The sequence below is a fragment of the Pteropus alecto genome, unplaced genomic scaffold, assembly GCF_000325575.1.
Source record: "Pteropus alecto unplaced genomic scaffold, ASM32557v1 scaffold166, whole genome shotgun sequence".
NCBI lineage: Eukaryota > Metazoa > Chordata > Mammalia > Chiroptera > Pteropodidae > Pteropus > Pteropus alecto.
The window spans coordinates 4,761,259-4,784,353 of record NW_006439757.1 but is presented as its reverse complement, the minus strand read 5'-3'; the positions used below and the strand labels follow the sequence as shown (position 1 = coordinate 4,784,353).

At 32.7% G+C, this 23,095-nt stretch overlaps 1 protein-coding gene across 1 annotated transcript in view; it reads right to left on the bottom strand.

The window, feature by feature from the left end:
* The window catches only part of RXFP1 (relaxin family peptide receptor 1), an 84,905-nt gene that overhangs the window by 3,885 nt on the left and 57,925 nt on the right, over positions 1-23,095 (bottom strand). The window contains exons 7-14 of the mRNA XM_025050400.1: positions 21,546-21,617; positions 21,386-21,457; positions 20,731-20,805; positions 13,327-13,398; positions 11,390-11,461; positions 4,307-4,378; positions 3,358-3,429; positions 1,318-1,547 (exon numbers count right to left, since the gene is read on the bottom strand). Of these exons, the coding sequence (XP_024906168.1) occupies positions 1,318-1,547; positions 3,358-3,429; positions 4,307-4,378; positions 11,390-11,461; positions 13,327-13,398; positions 20,731-20,805; positions 21,386-21,457; positions 21,546-21,617 (737 nt within the window). The remainder of the gene's footprint in view (positions 1-1,317; positions 1,548-3,357; positions 3,430-4,306; positions 4,379-11,389; positions 11,462-13,326; positions 13,399-20,730; positions 20,806-21,385; positions 21,458-21,545; positions 21,618-23,095) is intronic.

Here is a 23,095-nt window from a genome sequence, read left to right as displayed (position 1 = left end):
CGTGAGAGGGGCGATCTTGTCTGCTTTTTTTTCCATTTCGGTCTCATCACCTGAAAGCGTTGAATAAATGAACAAAATACAATTATGTTGAACATTCGATTAGGGACCAAGATGGGAGTATTATTATTTACTTCACCCCTTCCTCTAAAATTCTCCCAGCTTAACAAGCTAAGGACATCCAAAATCCCAGAGGAAGGAATTCAGAAGTTGCTGTGATAGAGTAATGATTCTGAATTTTGAGGTCCATAATTTAGAAGATATGAATAATTATGAAGTGCTTTGCATTCAGTACAATTTTGGGGCCCTTAAATTATTTACCCAGAGATGGCCTAAACAAACCTGTTCTGATTCTCAGTTCCCATTTTTACATCTTTCTCTGTCTCTTTTTAGGCTCTCAAGCTTCTACACAAAGTTGCCAAAATCACATTACTGTATAAATTATAAATCTGATTCTAATCCTTAAATATTGAACTTATATTCTGTCCTTCTCTAGGGAAATTGAGCGTACGTAAACTTTTGCAACTAACAATACTAAGTAATAAATAATTTCTGAGTTCTGTTTCTTAAGTAGATTGCAATTAAAAAAAAAAAACTCAACCATTAGACATTAGGCTTTGAAAGAGGGTGGGGGGTAAAATATGAGAGAGCACACATAAAAAAGTAGAACATCATGTAGATTGATTTTTGCTTGAGGGAATATAAATAAATTATAAACCACTTTTCCTATACTATAAACACCCTGACGACTAGTTCTTGCTTATTTTTCTTTGTAGCCCTCATTTAACATAATACCTTTCAATCACCTTTAAAAAATTCAAAACCTTAATTCACACAACATAAAAACATGTTTGTTTTTAAATATTTCCAATTATGCATGGAAAAGATTCTAGTAGCTCAGAGGCCAGAAAAACAACAGTCTGTTAAATCGATATATCTATGAACTAGATATATAAACAAAAAAGCAAATGCAGCTCTTGATGTAAAAACGTGACCATAAAGGTGTTATTCATAGTAAAAGACTTTATATTTTTTTGCTTTAATATTATGGCTCCAGAGTACAAAACTAATGAAGGAGAGCTTCATTAATCTGTAAGGTATGTAAGACGGTTGAGTTTTTCTTGTTTTTAAAACTTATTTTTCTTTCTTATCACTAAAGTAATTTTATTTTCATTGTTGTGAATGTGAAAACAACATATAATCAAAAAGAAGAAAAATTTTAAATATCATAATTCTATTGTTTACTTATTTTCTAATAGCAATTAGAAAATAATTCTACATTTTGAAACTATAATTCTTCTTCATCCAGGAAATACTCACAGCAGAGAGATACGATTGACATGGCATGCAGCTGGTTCTCAGAGCTGATATAAGGTCGCATACAAATGACAAAGATATTTCCAAAGCAGGTAACTGAAGACACAACCCAGACGAACACTCTCTGGATGATGTTTGCCAAGAGATTCTCTAGAGACGAGATTCCATCAGTGTTTGGTTTACAGCTGCGAACATGTGGTGCATATCCACAATACTGGAATTTCTTAAAATAGCTGATGTACGAAGATAAGGCAAAATAAGATTTTAAATTTAATTCAGTGTCCCTATCCATTAATATTTATTTTCTACATTTTCTCAGTAGAAAGAAAATGTCAATATATGACTCAGGAATGTAAAGCATTATGGGTACTGAAGCTTTAAACTTAACTCTCATTAACTTGCTTTTACTTCGTAAAAAAATATGTGTGTGAGAGCAGCAAATAGGCATAATGAATATACAATTGTTAGACATGTCTTAGAATATAAATAAACTGTTAGCATGTGATCAAGAGAATCTGGCAAGGAAACTTTTATTGGTGTTTAGTGTTTAGTGCGTGTAAATGCACTGTTGCGTCACTCCTATTGTTGCTGCAATTGATCTTGCTTTTTAACCCTCAGGGGAAGATAGAGTTAAGTGTTTTCTCTGCACTTCCATGACTTTTCTATTATAGAAGTTATTATGTGATCTGTAAATACTTGCTAGCATGTATATCTCTCACAGTAGATTTCATTACACGATAAGGTGTTCAATATTTGTTGAGTAAATTCTTTCATCAGTACAGACACCACCTAGGTGATCAGTAATTACTATTGTGTTACTACCAATACCAACACTGCTTATGGAGCATCTTCTAGGTTTCAGGAATAAATTCTCAAATCAATTCCATGAAGTAAGTATTAGTATCACTGGGAGAAGATGAATCTTCAATGGAGGCAAATTATGTACGAGGAAATTTTTTAGTGAATGTAGAAATTGGGATTCAAATTAGATCTATTTGCTTGTGAAGCCATGTATTCTGGCATAAAATATAAATAAACTTTATAGTATGAAGAATTGTAGTAATAAAGATAAAAGATAAAGATAAAAGCTTAACAATTGCAGTATATCATCTTGTTAAACAACAAGATGATATACTGCCTGGATCCTAGAGCTGCCATCATTTCTGCCAATTCACATCTGTTCCTTGAGTTGTTTCTTGGGCTTTGTGAGCTATACCATTTTTTTTCCCCCAGCAAACTCTGTTTTGCTTAATTTAGTCAGAGTGTTTTACGTTGTTTGCAACCAAGGAAACTTTTATATGCATTCTCTCTGAGGAATTATGGAAAACAGAAACAGCGTGCTCTGTGTTAGATTTAAAATGTATGCAAGATTATAGGGTGGTGGTGGCTGACATGACACTTTCTAAATTATTGAGAATGAATCACCCTGGCAACGAGATCATTCTAATATCTGCTGTAAGATTGCATTCAATTAAAGAAAACCTTTCTAAAGCATGGTATCAATGGAACAATGAGTCACACTGTTGGAATAAACTATTTTTCAAAGTTTACCTTTGTACCCACACATAGTTACTCCTGTCGTTGCCCTGACATTACAGGTAGTTTTCACTGAGGAGGATTTTTCCCTACCTTCCTCCTTTTATAGCAAGTCTTTATTTATAATTATTTTATGTTGTTTATGTAAATTACCACTTCATCTGGTAGCACTTACACCATGTGTGCAAATTACTAGCTCATTAGGCAAACACCAATAGCTACTGACTGATATCAGAGCTGAGCAGAACTTATAAGACTGAGTGGGTCCCCGTCCCGCTACTTGATGTTCTCTGTCATTCAAAAATCTTCTTTGATTCTATAAAACCATGGAAAACTAAATATTATCCTGCTCAATATAAACATTTGAAGAGTTAATTATTGTTTAGGCAAATTAATCAATCGAAAACATTAACAGATTGGATGCATTGGGTATGGCTGTATTAGCGCAATACATGTGGAAAGGAAATATTAAAATCAAGGTGAAGAACAAGAAAAACATCTGCTTACATGTGAGAGAGATTCATAAGAGGTCTGAACATTCTTTGTTGAATATTTGAAATTTCAATTCCTTCTAGGCTGCTAAAAATATCAAATTAATTGTCAGAATAACATATATTATACAGGGTATAATAAAATGAGTTTTTGTGAAAGACAATTTAATAAAATGCTGTTAGTTAACACTTATTCTGAACCAAACATTTATGCTCAGCCTGCCCTAGGGACTTCCCCAATTCTTTTTGATGCTATATATATATACATATATCTCCCTTATTTGAATTTTTTGAATCCTTATAGATCATGCACAATGTTTTCTGCCTTGGACCTACTCAATAAATATCTATGAAATAAATGGATGATCATGATCTTTCAGGCAATATTACAATAGCAGAGGAGTTTTGCATTTTTGAAAATTTTCTAATAATTTTTAAATAATATTTTTTTCTAATAAAATGCCATTTTACTGAGGGAACACTTAAATTAAATTAACTGAAGCTTATCTTTTAAGGAAATTCTTAGACCCTAACAGATTTTATATGTGTATGTGTATGTTACAAGTAATTATTTATTTACATGATTTAGAATATTCTTAAGATAAAGATGGCTATACAAATTTTTAGAAACCCAGCACTAATAGAGGAATTAATATGCACAGATGCCTTCAGAAGCTCAAAGAAAACAACCCAATATAAGCTCCTGGTGATTGTAGCAAAATATACAATAATTCTTCATTATCTAATTTTTAGTTTATAAATACATAAGATAAAACTAATAGTTATACAATTATTTATAGGTCAGTGAGCACTCATCTTATGTGTTTTTATGGAGATTAACCAATATCCTGGAAATAAAGCTTCTGATTTGAAAGATTCTATAAATCTTATTTTATAGATTCATTAACTATTAGTATATAAATAACAATTTCATTATAGAACTATCTACATAACTATATACTTACAGAGACTTGAGTTTGACAAGATAATCAAATTGATTTGCTTGAATTTTCTGGATTGGGTTATAGGAAAGATTCCTGTTTTAAAAAAGGCAGCAATAGGTCATTTTTAGAAAGTGCTTGAGTAAAGAGAAAATGTATCTGTTGACTTTGGGTTACTTTTAAACATTAACAACAACAACAAAAAGGACAATAATAGCCTTTCCTTCATAGGGTTCACTGGCCATTAAATGAATCAATGGAGATAAAACACCTAGAACAGCGCCAGGCACTTAGCAAGCACTCTGTGATCATGTTAGTAACAGAGAGAAAGCTAAGGCTGCATGAGAGTGAAGGTGGAGTTGTCAAGAAATGACTCCCACCGGAGAAGTGGTAGCACACCCAGGGAAAATCTGCACCAACTTCACATTTTGTTTAGCATAAAATGTGCTTCAAATAAAAGAAAAATAATCTTATTTGGTCGAATTTTGAATTACTAGAATCACATGGAATACTTTTCACATAAATCTTATGTCAAAGAGTGTTACATTGTACTAGCAATTTGTGAGACATAAAATGAAAAGTAAAAGGCTATCGCAAGGAACAAAGAGGTACCTCAGAGTGACAGTACAGCCGAATTTAAATGTAGAAAATTTCAGAATCTTTGTTAAACAACACCTTGAAACCAGAATGATTGATTAAAGAAAGCTTCCCAGAGCAAGCTCTCTTTTTAAGAAATTTATTCTATATTAGACCATTTGTTACATGTAAGAGTGGGATGCTGCTATGTGGTGGTGATTACAGAAAGAAGGAAAGAGAGGAAGAACGACAATGAAAAATGAGTTGTATAAAAGAAACAAAGTAGATTCAACAATCTAGGAACAGAAGGAAACTATCTTAACACAATAAAGGCCATATATGAGAACCTATAGTCAACATCATAGCAGTGAAAAGATGAAAGTTTTTTCTCTAAAATCAGTACCAAGATAAGGATGTCTGCTTTTGCCACTTCTGTTCGACATAGTACTAGAAGTCCTAGCCAGAGCAATTAGGCAAGAAGAAATAAAAGGCATCTAAATTGGAAAGTAAGAAGTAAAATTATCTCTTTTCACAGATGACATGATCTTATGTGTAGAAAACTTTAAAGATTTCATATACAAACACATACAAAGAAAACTGTTAGAACTAGTAAATTCAGCAAAGTTTCCAAATACAAAACTAATGCACAAAAACCAAATACATTTCTATACATTAACAATGAACAATCTAAAAATAAACATACAGTAAAATATACACATGACATATTATTGAATTGTACATTTGAAACCTATATAATTTTATTAACCAATGTCACCCCAATAAACTTAATTTAAAAATAAATAAATACAATTAGGAAAACAATTTCATTTGTAACAGCATCAAAAGGATAAAGTACTTAAGAATAAACTGAATAAAGGTGAAAGACCTATACTTTGAAAACAAAATGTTACTGAAAGAAATTAAAGAGGACAATGATAAATGGAAAGACATCCTGTGCTTATGAATTGAAAGACTGAATATTGTTAAGATGTCATTAATACCCAAAGTAATCTACAGATTCAGTGCAATCTCTATCAAAATCCCAATATATCACTGCAGAAATAGAAAAATCTATACTAAAATTCATATGGAGTCTCAAGGGAGCCTAAATAGCTAAGACAATCTTGAAAAAAGAAAAACAGTTGGGTGTCTCATGTTTCCTGATGTCAAAACTCTCTACAAAGGTACAATAATCAAACCATGTCGTACTGGCATAAAGACAGATATATCTATATATATACCAATGGAAGGATAGAGAGCCAATAAATAAACTCTTATACATATATGATAAATAATTTTTCAACAATGATACCAAGACTGTTCAATGGAGAAAGGGCAGTCTTTTCAACAAACGGTGCTGGGAAAACTAGATAGTTATCTACATGCAAAAAATTGAGCATGGACCCTGACCTTACACCATTTATAAAATAAATTTGAAATGGATCAAAGACCTAATGTAAAAGTTAAAGCTATAACACTAGTAGAAAAAAATATAGGGGAAAAGCTTCAGAACATTGGATTAGGCAGTGATTTCTTGTATATGACATCAAACACATAGGCAACAAAAGAAAAGATAGAAAAATTGGACTATATTTAAATTAAAAACTTCTGTGCCTCAAAGGATTCTATCAACAGGGTGAAAAGGTAACCTACAAATTGGTAGAAAATACATGCAAATTGTATCTGAAAAGGATTTAATATATAAAATAATAAAGAACTCCTACAACTCAATAACAACAACAACAAAAACAATTAAAAAATGGAAAAAAAAACTTTAATAGATGTTCTCCAAAGATATACAAATGGCCAATAGCCCATGAAAAGATGTTCAAAATCATTAATTGTTAGGGAAATGCAAATTAAAACCACAATGAGATACCATTTCATATCGATTAGAATAGCTAGTATCAACAAAATAGAAAATAAAAAGTATTGTTGAAGATGGAGAGAAATTGGAACCTTTATTCACTGCTAGTAGGAATGTAAAATGGTGTAGCCACTATGGAAAACAGTATGATGTTTCCTTGAAAAATTAAAAATAGAATTACAATGTGATCCACCAACTCTACTTCTGAAGCTATATACCAAAAACAATTAAAAGCAAGGTCTTGAGTTGATATTTGTACTCCATGTTCATAGCAGCATTACTTACAATAGCTAAATGGTGGAAACAACCCAATTGTCCATCAGTAGATGAATAGGAAAACACAATGTGGTGTATACACACAATGAATTATTATTCTGAACACTAATGTTAATTTATTAATTTTAAAATTAAATAAATATAATTAATGAATTAGTATTAGTATTTAGGAGAATAATATTCCAAAATTCTGACACATGCTATAACATGGATGAACCTTGAAGATGTTATGCTAAGTGAAATGAGCCAGTCACAAAAGGACAGATGTTGTATGATTCCACCTATATGGAGTACCTAGGGTAATCAGATTTATAGAGACAAAACACAGAGTGGTGGATGTTGGTGTGTGTGGGATGATGGGGAATTACTGTTTAATAGGTATGGAGTTTTAGTCTGTGAAGAAAAAAAAAGTTCTAGAGACAGATGGTGATGATAGTCGCATAGCAATGTAAATGTACTTAGTGACACTGGACTGTACACTTAAAAATAGTTAAAATGGTAAATTTTATGTTGTGTATATTTTATTATAATTTAAAATATAAAATAAATGTAAAAGAAATGAAGTGAGAAAATTAATATCAGTCTTACAATTTTGAGAGCTCCTTCAGATCCTTAAATATATGCGGTGAAAGATTTTCAATTTTATTACTTCCTAAATCCCTAAGGAGATAATTGCAAACATGTCATATTATTTTCATGAGACTTTATTGTTCTGCAATTTATTAGGAAACCATTACGCTACTTTTTAACGGTGCTATTAATGAGTTGTATTAATTACGAGAAGACTAAAAGTTTTAAAAAAGGGAATAAAATGGGAAAAGATAAAAATATTTTATCCCATTTCATCACTCCCTCGGAGACAAATACCTGATGGTATTTTATCTGTTTCTAATAGGTACAATTTTCTAATTCAATTAATATATGGACTGCACGCCTCCTTTTCCTTCCTTCCTTCCTTCCTTCCTTCCTTCCTTCCTTCCTTCCTTCCATGTTAGAGTAGGAACATGGTTTAGAGCTTTACTTTTTTTTTTGCTTGGGTTTATTATAATTTTTGAATTGAAGTAGAATATTTCAGGAGCAAATTTCTTTCATAACTTAAATACACTGGATCACATATACTCCTGGGTCAGGATATTTTGTGTTACCTCACATATGTATAGAGGTTAGGTTGCGTGGTTAACATGGCATGACCTCGTAGCTTAGTTGTAAGATTTTTGACCTTAGCGGCTCTTCTGGTAGCTTTGACAGTGCCACTTCTCATGAGAAAGGCCTAAGATTCTTTTAAACAAGATAATGTTTCAATAGGCTTGAATTTGCTAGTGTGATCAAGAGGTACTAAGAGGAAGCCTAACCGCTTTCCCCATGCATCTCCAAATCCTCTTAGTTGCCACAAGGTAAGGTAGGAGAACAGATATTCTTGTTATGTAAATTGAGTTCTTATAAGTCAAAAGTTAGATGATTCAACTTTGAAGGGCAGGATAGTTTAAAACTGAAAATAAAAAGCTAATAAAATCTAATAAATATTATAAATGTCTTTGCTGTAAATGTTTTATTTTTCACACTGTAAACTGAATCTTGAGACTATTTTCATTGTTTCCATACTTATGGGTGAATTATCTACGAAGACAGATTGTTCTGATTTGATAACCAAAGGGATCTTTCTAAAATTTCATCCCTTTCTTAAAATCCTTCAATAACTCACTGTTGCATAAAAGATAAAATAAAAACTGCACTGTGTGACATAAAAAGCCTTTAAATATCTATTACCTTGCCACTGACTATCTTTAGTTTTCTACCACTTCTATTCGTTAAGGATGGCTCTCACTGTGGCCCAAACGCACCGCAGTATCCTGACCTCCGTGTTTTTCCACGGGTGCATCCTTCTGCCTGTGATAAGCTTTCCTTCTTGTCCTGGTGAACTCCTAGTCACCCTTCAAGATTGAAGTGTCACACCTCTGTGACCAGGGAGATTAGGTGATCTCTTCCATGTTCTCCCGTAATACTCCTTGTGCATACTTCTATCATAGCACATATAACACATTATATGTGTTATATAACATTATATTAAAACTGTTTCTGTACATATGTGGTCATCTTCTGAAGACTGTGAATTCTTTGAGTATGAAAACTACACCTATTCTTCTTGGACTATCCAGTATCTAGCATAGTTTTATCTAGCTATTCTTTTAAAAAAAATTTCTTTTTATTAAAGTATCGTTGTCATTCAATATCATATTATTTTCCAGTATACGACACAGTTGGACTGGCTATTCTTTCTATTTCCAATTAGAAGACTATTAATAGACTGAATCTGTCTACTTCATATTTAGGTAAAAGCAGTGGCACAATTCCAGTTCCTTATATGAGAAGCCAAGTAAAATATTGGTCATATTAGTGAAACTCTGTGAAAAACAGCTTTAGAGTACTCCTCTAGGACATTAAAACTCCATATATCATGTCCCACAGTTTCTGGTGAGAGTGCTAATTTTGGCTTTCAGAGCAGATTCTGACATATAGTTCTTACAGCATGAATCATACAATGGGATACTGTTGGCCTAGATCCTAAGTGGCATGTAAAAGGATCTTTTTTTTTTTTTTCCAGTTTCGACTTAGGAAAGTTGGTCTTAACTTAATTGGACTCAAGATCCATGTCCAAATGGGCTCAGGAAACACATTATCACCTAGAGTAGCTGACTTTAAAAGCACAAATTAATTCAAGCACATGGTAAAGATTTTCTGCCACCAGAATGACTTAAAGTCTACTGTGACAAGTGAATCCTGATTGTTGCCAATTTATTTGTCCTCATTAATTCTATTGGTGTGATAAGCCTTGGGGTGCATAGAGTGTAGTCCAACCCACTCTCAAAAGCTGAGTTGTCTTCTTATTTTAGATCCAGGCCAATCCATTTAAAACATTGCTTCTTAGAAAACATGCCATTTTCATCCTTGTAAATTTGATTTTTTAGGCCAGTGTTTAATATGGGATTAGGCAGGCTTTAGGCAGAACTAATTATTGGCCGCAGTTACCCTCTCTGCAGTGATTGATGCTGTTCTCTCCTTTACCTTGAACCTGAATTGGCACTGGTTATGGGACTAAGGTGTCTGTGTTCCAGGTTCACTGAAGGTTACTCATACTTACATAAAACCTGCACTTTACTGTTACCATGAAGGTTAGGATTTAGAGGAATCGCCTTCTTATATTCAGATAATGGTTGCAAGTAAGATAAAACAAGAAGTATGGAACCTTTGATTAATGACTACATATTGACTTTGTATCACCTACCTGAACCTCTAGCTACTATTGAGAATAAAATAATTTCCTGTGTGCTGAAGATATGGCTCACTTGCCAAATACCAGGAGTTGTTACAACAAATGCTTGGTTCTAAAATCTACGTATTAAGATTCTCTTGCACATTTTGTGAATAACTGGTATTGCCCAGCCGAAGATGTTTCAGGGTAATAGTTATGGAAAAAATGTTAGGGTTTCAATGGCTTAATGTTATGGAGCAGAATGCAGATTGTTTCCTGAGGAATGTTCCAGTCCTCATGTAACCATTCCACCTGTCTCAGTACGCAGATAAGGTGTCCAGAGAAACATTCTAGTTAAGTTCTTTAATTTTTATGGAAAAGTTTTAATAAATCAATGTTCTGCCCAGCTAATGGTCAAAACACAAAATCAAACTAGTTGCAAGACTAAACTTTAGCAAAAACTCAACGGACAAACTTACACTAAAAAATAACAGAATGGTCTGAAGGACATGCACTTCATCCATTGATCTATCATATATTTTAATCTGACAATCAGCTCCTATGTTTTTGGATCACAGGCTTTGGTTTATCAGAGAGTGTTTAAATGCCCTTTAGAATTGTGTCACTGATTTTTAAAAAGGGACATTATAAATAGCTGATTTAATTTCTCTCTCTCTTCCATTATTATTGGTTGGGATGTTACCCATGGCAGTGTCTAATTTCTTTACAGATACAATATTGTCCTTTGGTTTCAGAATCAGCAAAGTAGAGTCTTTTCATCTTATGGTCTCTGGATCCTAATCCTTTAGGAAACTTAAAAGACAAATTTGCTGTTCCTCTAGCAGTGAAACAGAGTGGTGTAGAATGTATTTCATTTATTAAATTTACACTAACTTTATTCTTTCTTGGCATCTACGTTTCCTTTACCTCACCTTCTTCAAATACTTATTTTATATTTTTCTTTAATGCACATTTTAATAAGCTGTCAGAATTTCTTTGTGGCTCGAAGTGTATAAAAATTATGACAGGAAAAACGATAATAAATATTTCTCAATGTATAAAAGCGTATACAGGTAATAAGTATGAACTAAAACTGTAGAAAGAAAATTTTTATCAATATATGTTTAATCAAACTTACAGTTCATCTAGTTTCTGGAGAGGTGCAAAAGTATTTTCCTTTAAGTGATTAATTTTGTTTTTCCTCAGTACCCTGAAAGTAAAAAGTAAAATATATTGTAGCTTCTTGAGGTAACTGATAAATGAGTTATTACAGAGATTAAATCCTTCAAAAACAAAGGTAATTACATATAGTATATTTTTCACATCAAGATATTTTAAAGTAGTAGGATAAATTACCCAATCTAATTTTAACCTTAAATTTCCCAAATCTTTTAATGATGACAAAAATAAAATACTATCCAAATTTTAAAGTGAAACAGAGAAGAGCTTTGTAAGAGAAATAGTGAAAATCTCAACTCTTGAGAACACAGACTAAACATCGTACAACAGAGCACAGGGAGCTATTTTAGAGCTCCTTCAGTTAGCGTACCACGTCTACCTAACAAAATACCCGCAACGTGGTATCACCCATATACATTTGGTAGTTGATATAATGTAGGGTAGATTTGCCTAGGAAGTCTAATTTAAATTGGACCAGTTTATACCTCTAGTTTGGGATGTTGATTCTAATTGTAACTTTTGACAGTTCATTTCTGCACGATCTCACATGTATGAGCTATCATAAATGGCTAACTCATAGAAAAAGGATTTCCAATTCTTTAAACATTGTGTGACATGATTGGAAATTGGCTTTGTCCCATCCTTAAGTATTTATTTTTTTCCAACACTCCAAATCGTAACTATCTTCTCCTATTATCCTTGGACCAGAAAAGGACAAGAACTTGCCAATAGGACACTCATAAATGGTTTCTTCACTCAGAGATTTCTTTAAAAACGAACATGAGTAGAACGAAAATGTTCTAAGTTTTTCAGATATCTATTTGGTGTATATTCTTCAGGTGCAGCTTGGTTTTCTTTGGGCAATTAATATGAACTATTTTGCATGACCAATATAGAGCATCCTGTGTCTGAAGACTGTTAAACTTACTACAGAAGTGTTCAGATATTTCAGTGACTTTGAATCTTTTTATAATGGGAGGCATAAATGGAGGAAAATTATTGTTTTAGTGGTAGCTATTGCATTGCCAATAAACAGGTATGGTGGTTTTCAAACTTTCCCATGGTAACCTATAGTAAAAAAAAAATGCACTTTACATTGGCACATATAATACAACCACACAATCCAAGGTCAATGAAACAACACATTTAACTATCTGAATTGCATTCTGATATTTTAATTCAATTCAATTCTATTCTATTTCATTTTAAAATGTTGGTCAAAACATACTAAATTGCTTTCATCGCTCACTTGTGAGTTGCAACCCACAGTATGAATAACCCTGTTCTGGAAAAACAAACCATGAATGAGGCAGCTATATTTGTATACTGATGGAAGCCTTGGCATCCATTTTCATGGAAGAGGCAACGTGAATTTAAAATAGGCCAAAGAGGCAAAAGGAGAAAGTATACTCAGTAACATTCTAAGGTTTATCCTGGTGTCCACAATTACATACTAAGGGGTGTAAACATTCTGCATTATTTAAAAAAATTTTTGATTATAATTAATTCATTCCCCCACTCCCGTACGATCTTTACAGTAATGATTTGCAAAGGACGAACATTCTTATAGATTAAAACGTTAACATAGTGTTTCTCAAACTGGGATTCAAAGAAAGATTCTAGGTGGTCTACGAGAATTTCTTTCCATTAAAATGTGTATTATTAACTGAGAAAAACATGTCTCAGATAATAGTGTCATTCATGTATGCTGTGAATCTGTAACTACTCTTTGTGTTAACTTTAATAATTTTGCCCACATGCTTCAGTTTCAAACAACTTCAAGAGTGAACATTTGCCATAATTACTATGTATGTTTATGCTACCATCTATTGACATAAATGATTCATTTTGTTTATAAAGAGATATAACATTTGAAAAGGGTAAAACATTACTTACAAAACAGTTAAATTGCTGCAGGAAATAAAAGTCATATTTCTTAAATTATGGATACGGTTGCCTTCAAAGTCCCTGAAACATAAAAATAAAATGATAAAACTCACTTTCAATTATAATTAAATAATTATATTTATAAAAAGAAATAAATTGGTTGAGAATTGTTTTCTAATAAAATATTTTTTCACATACTCTTTATTTTATATAGATTCTTGCATGTAGCCATTTACATAATAGCTGAAATAATATTTATACATATTTAATGTTTCTTTTTTTGTGTTAATAGTAAAAATGGTTTGAGTCACATCTATATCATGTGTTCATATGGGCACATATGTTATCTTGAGAAATGTAAAGAAAATAAAAAGTCAAATTGATAATCTTTGTTATGGTAAATACTGACTTTATTAACAGAGATTTAATATAGACTGTATTAAACATCTATCCAGAGTTACCAATGACATTTCTCTAAGTAGCGTGACCTTATTTTGCTGCAGCTTGCAGAAGATCCTACCACTGCTGCAGAAGCTACTGCCAAAACGATATTTAGCCTCTACTTCCCTTGCCTAAACAATCCCTAGAAAAAATTCTCAATAGCCTTTACTACTGAGAATATCCTTACTTTATTATATTGCCGCACTAGCTGGTGGAGAGGGAGACCCACACGCTGTCCATGGCTGTCCACTCTATTCAGGGAGCTACATACAGACCCCTGCTATGTGACACTCTGTCACCATCAGGAGCCTAGTCTGAGCAGCAAAGTTTGTCAAAGACTTTGTTTTATCAGTCTCTTTGTCATGGTTATCATGAAGGTATTCTTTGCCCCTCTTTTATATTATATCTTATCATTGGATTTATGGTGAAAGGTTATGGAACAGAGTTAGCTGAGTTCAGGGACATACTTTCAAAAGTAAATGCTGGTCCTTAAATCTACTCAGTCTACCCCAATGCTTAGTTTAGTGGTTCACCATATAACACAGAGCTATAAGAATAATAGCAACTCAAATACATGAGCTGAAGTATGACACAGCTCCTACAATCTGTAAGGGAAATACGGGTGGTGTTAATAGAAGTGTCCATATTCTGATAGCTAGGCTACATCTGGGATAGTCAGTTTTATTTTAGACATTCCAATAAAAAATAGATGTTGACAAATCAAAGTATATCTGGAAGACTTGGATGTAAGGGGTCTAAAAATCAAGTTAATCAAAGAAAAGGGTATATTTATAACAAAAGAGCAAAATAAGAGAGATACGTTTGAAGTCAGGCTATAGGAGATATTGTAGGGTTTTTCTATGTTGTATCTGATTGCAAAATTAGATTTACTGGTTGAAGGACACAAAACATTTAAAATGTAAGCCCACAGTTTATGGTGACCAGAGAACAAGGTGCTTACCCCTACAGGTATTTAACAGAGGCAATATACCATAACTCAAAAATTCTGTTGACACAATTTCTGTACTACATGGAATACTGTATTAAAATCTTGTCTTGATTCTAGATCACACTTAAAACAAACAAAAGTTTCTATTATTCTATAAAATTGGAAACTAAGCACTTATAATATTACTTTTTTTTTTTTTTTGGTCATTAGGTTTGGTCAAGGCTTTTGGTCTCTCATAATGTTGGTTGTCAATGAAAGACTATTTCCTTTTCCTATTTTATCGCTGTTACCACAAATCTACCACCAGGTGGTGATGCTTTCTTAAGCCTCATAAAATATCCTTAGGGGAGTTGATGTTCTTGTTAGCTACTTATGAAACTTTTTTTCTGTTAAGCTAGCAAAAACATTTAAATTAGTATTAATTTAGTATTTAGTATTAAATAAGTAGGAGGCACACATTGAGGCGTAAATTAGGGACTTTTGATTGAATTGTTAGTTTTATTTCATTTTCAGTTTATTTTAACCTCGAATTGTAAATTTGTTTTGGCTTTCTTCCTAAAATTCGAGGTTTTAATCCTTATACTAGAGATCTGGTTTGCAGCACATTTATTAGCTGAGGCATACAAATCTGCTTCCTGTTTCCTAGCTCCAAATTTTAAGGACACTGTTTCTCTTACCTTTTGTCTAGACTGCTTTTGCAATGTGATAAGCCTCTGAAGCTAACCATTTTATTTTTCCCTTTCTAGATGGCAGAACTGGCTGTAAATGAAAAATATGGTTCTTCTATCTCGAGAACAACAGTAATGAAAACCAAAAAACACCAATAATCTTACCTGTTCCTTTTCAACTTCCTCTCTTATCACCTAGTGACATTCTAAATATACAAATCTCCTTAACCTCCACTTCCCCCCTTACATTTTATACATTTCTGGCTCCTATTTCACAGAGAAAACTGAGGTAATCAAGGCAGGAAAAGACCTTGACTTTCTATACCACAATTGTAAACTTACCTGTAAATATGCCTGGTCTCCTTTCTGGTCTCAGAGGAAGAGATGACCCTTCTCTTGCTCTAGGCTAAAACCTCCATTTTCTTGGGTTTGGTTTGCATATATGTATGTCCTAAAATATGTGGTGAATATTGAACGTTCTTTGGGCATTTTTTGTTTGCTGGTTTATATCTATTAGGATTAGGTGCAGATACATATAAGAGAGACCCAACTCAACTATAACAGCATAACTACACATACTTTTTTTTTTTTTCAAGAAAAAGAATCTAGAATTAGGCAGTCCAGGGCTAGTATGGTAGTTTTACAAAGTTGTTAGGCACCCAAGGTCTTTCACATTCACCATTCAGATGTGCATGTCTTCATCGTCCAAGATGATACTAAAGCTCAGCCATCATATCCGTTTTTTTCTGGATAAGGACGAAAAGGAAGGGTCTGCCTTTTTCTTTTGAAGGTGATTCCCCAGAAGTTCCATACTACACTTCTTCCACCTCATTGGTTAGTGTTTAGTCACACGGCTACATCTAGATTAGGGGAAGTCTGGGAATACAGAGTTTTAGCTGCACATTGTTGTCCCAAATGAACCAGTTCTGCTATTGAAAAGGGACAATGCAGTTTGATATACATCAATTAAACTCATTAATGACGTTATTTACTTCTCCATAACCTTTTATGGTTTTATTTGATCTTTCATGGACTGAGAGAGTTGGATTCTTAGCTCTATTTTTTTTTTGTTTTGGTTGTTATATGAATCTATTTGGTGCATATATACTCATAGTGTAATATCTTTTATTGGAAATTTCATACTATTGTATTTAAATGTCCTTCTTAGCATTGTTTAATGCAAATTGACCAGAATTCTACATGGATAAAAATGTGATAGCTGCTTCTTTTTGTTTGCATTGACATGCATACTTTTGACTAGTCTTTTATTTTTAATATTTCTTAATCACTTAGTTATGGTTGTATTGTTTGTAAATAGTACTGAGTTATGTTTTGCTTTGTAAGCCAATCTGAAAATATTTTTAATAGGTAACATTAGCCCACTTATGTTTATTGACATGTCTAATATATCTGATTATAGTCTGCTAATTTGAAAATATTTTTATATGATTTTATAGGTCAAAAAACATTCAACAAATGATATGTTTAAAAATATGATTTCTTTTAATATTTAAAAAGATTTATGTACTCTATTGGTTACCTTAATAATTAAAACTTTACCTAATACACTGTATCTTCTTTCTCAGAGAATACTTATAACTTATTATAAGAAATGATGAAATTAGTATACATTGTCTTTCTGCTCTTCTACTCCTCTCTTACCATATGATTTTGATCAATTATATGCTTTTTATTAAAGTTCACTTTAGGAATGTTAAATATCCACATATTGGTGGATTTGTTGGTTTTAAATGGCATCTGTTGACTTGTTGGTATTTTTCTTTATAGTTCTATGGTTGTCACTTTATTCATTCTGAAACTGCTTACTCACTTAAGATTATTACGTCTCCTTGATGAATTGACCCTTTTACCATTATGTGATGTCCCTCTTTATCCCTGATGATAATCCTTAGTCCTTCTGAAGTCTATTTTTTCCAATACTAACTTAGTTCCTCCAGCTTTCTTTTAAAAAAAATTAGTGTTGCAGTTCTTATTTTTACAGTATATAATATCTCTGTTTTCTCTGGTTACCTTAAGTTTTTTTATCTTTGGTTTTCAGCGGTTTGACTATTATTTGGCTAATATTTTTTCCACTTCTGCTTGGGTTTTTCTGAAGTTCTTACATTTCTAGTTTCTTGTATTATATTAATTTTGGAAACTTCTTGACCATGATCTCTTCAGATATTCCTCTGTAGTGTTTCTCCTCTTCATCTTTTTCTGTGACTTTATTTACACACTTGTTAGACAATTTTATATGACTGTGCAACTTTTGTATTTTCTGTTCTGTCTTTATTTTACTCTCTTTCCTCTTCTTGATTCAAACTGAAAGCTTTTTATTGACTCATCTTCAAGGTCATTGATATTTTCCTCAGTTGAGTTCAGCTGCTGCTAAGCCTATTGAAGTCATTCTTTGACTTTCTTTAATAGTTTTCATCTCTTTTCTGACACATCCCATGTGTTCATGTATATTGTCCATCTTTTCCACTATATCATTTAATTATTAATCATAAGTATTTAAATTTCCAGTTATTTCTGGGTCTGGTTCTACTGATTGCTTTACAATTTGACAATGGATTTTTTTTCTTGTTCTTTTAGAGATGCGGCTTTCTCAGCATTACTGTTTCCTCTACTCCAAAAGCCTCAACCCAAGGGAGCACTGCTCACTGCTCTGTCGTAGTGCAGGTCCTGGGTTGGAAAGGTTTTTCTGCCCCTTTCCCTGGAGCAGACTGCTTTTGCTTCTATATCTTTGGAAGCGGACCTATGCCTGGTCCCTGGCTGTGGGAGGATTTTCTGCCCCTCTCCCAGTGGCTTAAAGCTTTTGCTTTGTAAAAGGGAAGTCTAGAGAAGAAGATGGGATTTTGTGCCTGTGTGCCACTAAGGAGGACTCTCTCTGGTTTCCTTACCTGTCCCCAGTTTGTCTTGTAGCTGGCAGAGGCCAGTGGAAAACAGCCTGTTGGAAATTGTTGACTCCCTTAGTGTTGGTTTCTCAGTTATTCTAAAACGTTACACTAGCCCACACTTAACCTTTACAAGTTTACTACAATTTAAGCAGTTTTCTTCATATCCACTTTGACAGCCAAATGTCAGATAATATATATTTTCCATTTCTATGTTCTGTGTCCTGTGTTCTGCCAAAGATGAGATAATGTATATATTCCATTTCTTCTGGTCACACCTTGGAATTCTGATGGACTTGAGAAAATTATAATTTTGTAGATTATAAAGTTCTTTTTTACTGGTAGAGAGAGAGCAATATTATCTCATAGCTTTCTTAGCCTAAGAACAGTATTGTTGGAATGGAATTGTTATATATGTACCATGTCAGATACATATATGTATATATACATATACATATATATATATAACACATATATATTTGTTATATATGTATATATAATTGTTATATATGTAATTGTTAAATACATATGTTTTACATCTATAGAAGAAACATATATCTTCCATGACCTTTTCTTTATAATTCATAGTATGTTCTTAAAATTGAGCCATGATTGAAATAGGGCTAGTTCATTCATTTTCTTTGCTCTGTGTATTATGTTTCATTTTCCCATCCTTTTCCATGTCTTCTAGTACCTTGCTCTATAATGTATCCTCATTGTTTTCTATATTTTCAAATTCTTTATATTAGTTTCTTTTGCCTATATATAAACTTTCTTAGTCTCATCTAAAAGAAAAGTTTGCTTTACTCTCTTGATCTTTAGTTAACCTTTGGCTATTGCCTTGTTTATATGCTTATTTATTAGTTACGCTTCTTCTTTTTGAAATTTCTCTACCTTTATTCTTGTGTTTACGGTTTTTTTTTATTGCTTTGAAAAAACTATATTAAAGGTTTCAATATGTCATCTGTCATATATCTTACAAGCATATTACCCTGGACTGTCAAATGTCTTTTCATTTTATATGCATTTTTCCACTAAATCAGAGTTAATTTCTTTTTTTTTTTGCTAACACATCTATCAGATTTTCTAGTTTATATTTTGATAAATAAAAGTCTATGTACAAGGTAAAGATATTGCAATTGTTTTAAAAAATTAATAAAGCAAAAAATTATTAATACTAGCATTAAAATGGAGATAATTGTCCCTATCAGGAATGCATATAGAATGAGTTGTTTTGGATAGATAAAATTTAAAGACGGTAATTTTAGTAATAAAATTTTTAAAAGTCTACTTCTTTAGTAAAAAATCTTAATCATTTTAATTTTTATTGTAGGAAATGTCTATATGGTTGCATTTTTTAAGGCATAGAAAAAATTTATTCTTATACATGCCTAGTATCATTTGCTTCTGGTCTCAATAGGTGAATTTTTATTTGCTAACTTATATAAATATTAATCAGTTTGGCTTTATTACTAAGTTTGGATTACTGACCATGTAATTACTGTTAATGCATTCATTTGAACTAAAATTTAATTATAACAAAAGATATTAAACTTAATTTGCCCTTTCCTTAATGACTTTACCTTGTCACAAATGAGGACACTGTACTGTTACACCAAGGTGCCCTGTGTACTAAGTAATGATTTTTGAGATGTCTGTTTTCCCTAAATTGTTCCAAACTAGTATGTTTTGAAATACTATGTCTGCTTTTTATAATATTTCTCACTCCTGCTTTATTCAGGTTGATAGTTGTCACCGCTTACTGAAATCAATGTTTCTTACTCTACCTCCCACCTTCCACTTTTAATATGGCAATTTTAATTTACTGTGAGCTTAGAAATTAAACACAACTTTTGAGAATTTCCTACGAAATGAGAAACAGAGGAAGTTTTCATACACTATATATGCTGTTTATTGAGTAAACTTTTTAATGGTTATTTTGGTTATTTATTTCTTCTTTTTTACTTATATTTTAAAATAGGGAAATTTACTAGGTAACTGAGTTCTGAATAGGTAGAATGATACTTATTACCACAAAAAAGCTACTGTGTAACAAATTCCATGAAACATATTCTACTGTGATTAGACTTCAAAAATAAATTTTAAATATATTCTCATTATGCAGAATTTGTGAACTTCGTCTTTCTGTACCAAATTAATAGATGACTAAGTCAACGCAGAGAAGGGGGGATGTTATATAGATACGGTGACACCCCTTCTGTCTTCCTTCTTGCCTTGAAGTTATTTATTTATTTATTTTTGAGATGTTTTATTTTGGTGAGAGCTTAGAGGAGTTAGTTTAGGTAATGAGGATATTTAATAATAAAAATGCTTAAGTAATTTGAGGAAATGAAATATGATAATAACAATTATCATTTACAAAAACCTAATATCCAAATGAACTCGGCAGAACTAGAAAAGTTAGTTGACTTCTTTAAGAAAAGATAGAGCAACTTACAACCAATGCAGTCCTGGCATATGCTGACAAAGAGGTTTATCAGGCACACGAGTAAGGACATTATTCATCAGTGTTCTGAGAAAGAGAAGAAATTTAAGAAGTCGCATTTTTATAGTTCTTTTTTTAACTTAAGTCAAACATGGTATTATCATTATTCTTATGAAAACATGACAATCTATTAAGTTAGTTGTCTTCTCTAATTTCTTTCTATAAGTGTTTTATATTAAGTGCTCATTAATGACAAAATTTGACAAATAATAGTTGTCATTGGGAGGAAGCAGTAATATTAGTAACTGAAAAAAAGCCTGTTCACTTCAATAGTAGGGTAAAAAGAAGGTGATTTTTAAATAAATAATATTTTTCTTTACCAAGATTGATATAGGGTAGTAATGGTGTACTTAAGGATATTTCAATAAAATACGACAGTGAGGCCATATTCAGTTTTGATGGGCTGGCATTGTAGAAGACAAGATCTTATGAAAATTGTTAGAACTACAAAATAGCCTCATAAAATGTAATTAAGAAATGGTTTTCAGTTGAAAAGCCTTTTTAGGATTTTAACAATTTGAAACTTAATATTATTAAACTTGAAGCAGTAATTTTTATTCATGTCTTTTCTTTCAATTAAGGTATTTGCTTTAATTTTAGTACTTACAAGAGAATAAGAGAATTTAGTCCATAAAATGTCAATGGGGAAATTCGACTGAGGTGGTTATCTTCAATTATCCTGCCAGGCAGAATTAAAAATTGATTCATGTATATATTTTTAGACCATCAAAACTAATACTATAAAATGCCACATATATCAAACATACAGCCATTCTAGATTGTGGAGATCTTCAAAAACACCTGGCTTCAAGAAGGTTATTCTGTTACGACTGAGATACCTGAAAAAGGAGAAATGACCACAATAAATTTGTGTTTTCTTGATGTCTTACAATAAAAGAGGAAAGACAATAATCATCCACTTTAAATTTTCTTGTATACTGTTCTCATCATGCCCTTTCCCTGTCTTTGGATCTCTAAAAATTCTTTATCATTTGCATTTTTATGTTTTGTTTTTGATTTCCCCATAATCAATCAATAAACCAATCAATCACTTATTCATCCACCTATTCATTTAATTATCAAATTGTTTTGAGCACTATGCTAGGTAGATCATCCTTTTGGTTGGGGGACTTTGAGTCTAGAGGGAAGACAGCATGTGGACAGGTTATTACAGCAACATAGGGAAACAAGAGGTATGTAATGTATGGTTGCTCTGACATCGCAGAGGAGAAAGCACCCGCCTTTACTGGGGCGGGGACTGCAGAGCATGGAGTAATGAGAAAACAGAAAGTCTTTATTAAAGGAGGCATAAATGAAAAGAATATTGGATGAATGTATGTCATTCACAAAGCAAAGAATGGGTAGGAGTTATTCTAGGTAGAGAAATTGCTTATGCAAAAACAAGAGGTATAAAGAGAGTAACAAGTTGAGGGATTGCCAGGTTATTCAATGTCGCCCCACCAGGAAGGGGCTGTGAGGAGAGGCAAGAGATGAACCTGGGAGGCAGGCAGGGCCTGTTCTGGAAAAAAAGGACACTGCGTACCTTCGCTAGAGTTTGACTCCACGTTACCCACCCAACTTCACTTCTCACTCTTCTGCAGAAGGAACCAACTCTCTCCTCTAATATGTTGCTCTCCTCTCGCCATGTTTATTTCTATCGCAATCTCAGCAATTCACTGAATCTGCTCTGAATCTGCCGCAGACAGCTTTATTCCTAGCTTGGTTGCTTTGTTATTTATAGCCTGAACTTAAGCAAGCAATTAACTTCTGAAAGTCTCGGTTTCCCCATCTCTAAAATGGAGTCAATATTAGTACCTACTTCTTTGGGTGGTTGTAAAATTTGAAGCAATGCATGTCATAAGCATTCATTACATATTATGTTTTATAACCGTTTCTGTCCATGCCTCCCACTCCAATCTCTTTCCTCTTCTTTTTCCTCTCTATGATTTGTATATAAGTATTTGTTCAAATTCCACTTCCACTGATACATGGACTACATTGGTTTCTCTCTTTTCTTCACTCTATCAGATCTTAGAGTTGACAGCCTGTAAAATTTCTCCTGCCAGGAAACTCCCTGTCCCTCACCAAGTTGACTTTTGCTTAAGGGTAATGAGGGATGATGCCCTGTAACACAACCACTTCCTTCCCTCCCTTGTAAACCTGGAGCCCAGTTGGGCAAAGGAAGAGATAAAGAATAGCTTCAGTTCTTCCCCATGAATAAAAACCTCAGGGGGCTCCCTTAAAAGCCAATGGAAATTCCCCGGGTAAAGACATTTGATTCACCCCTGCACCCTCCGCTCATCTGCTTAGCCCAGTC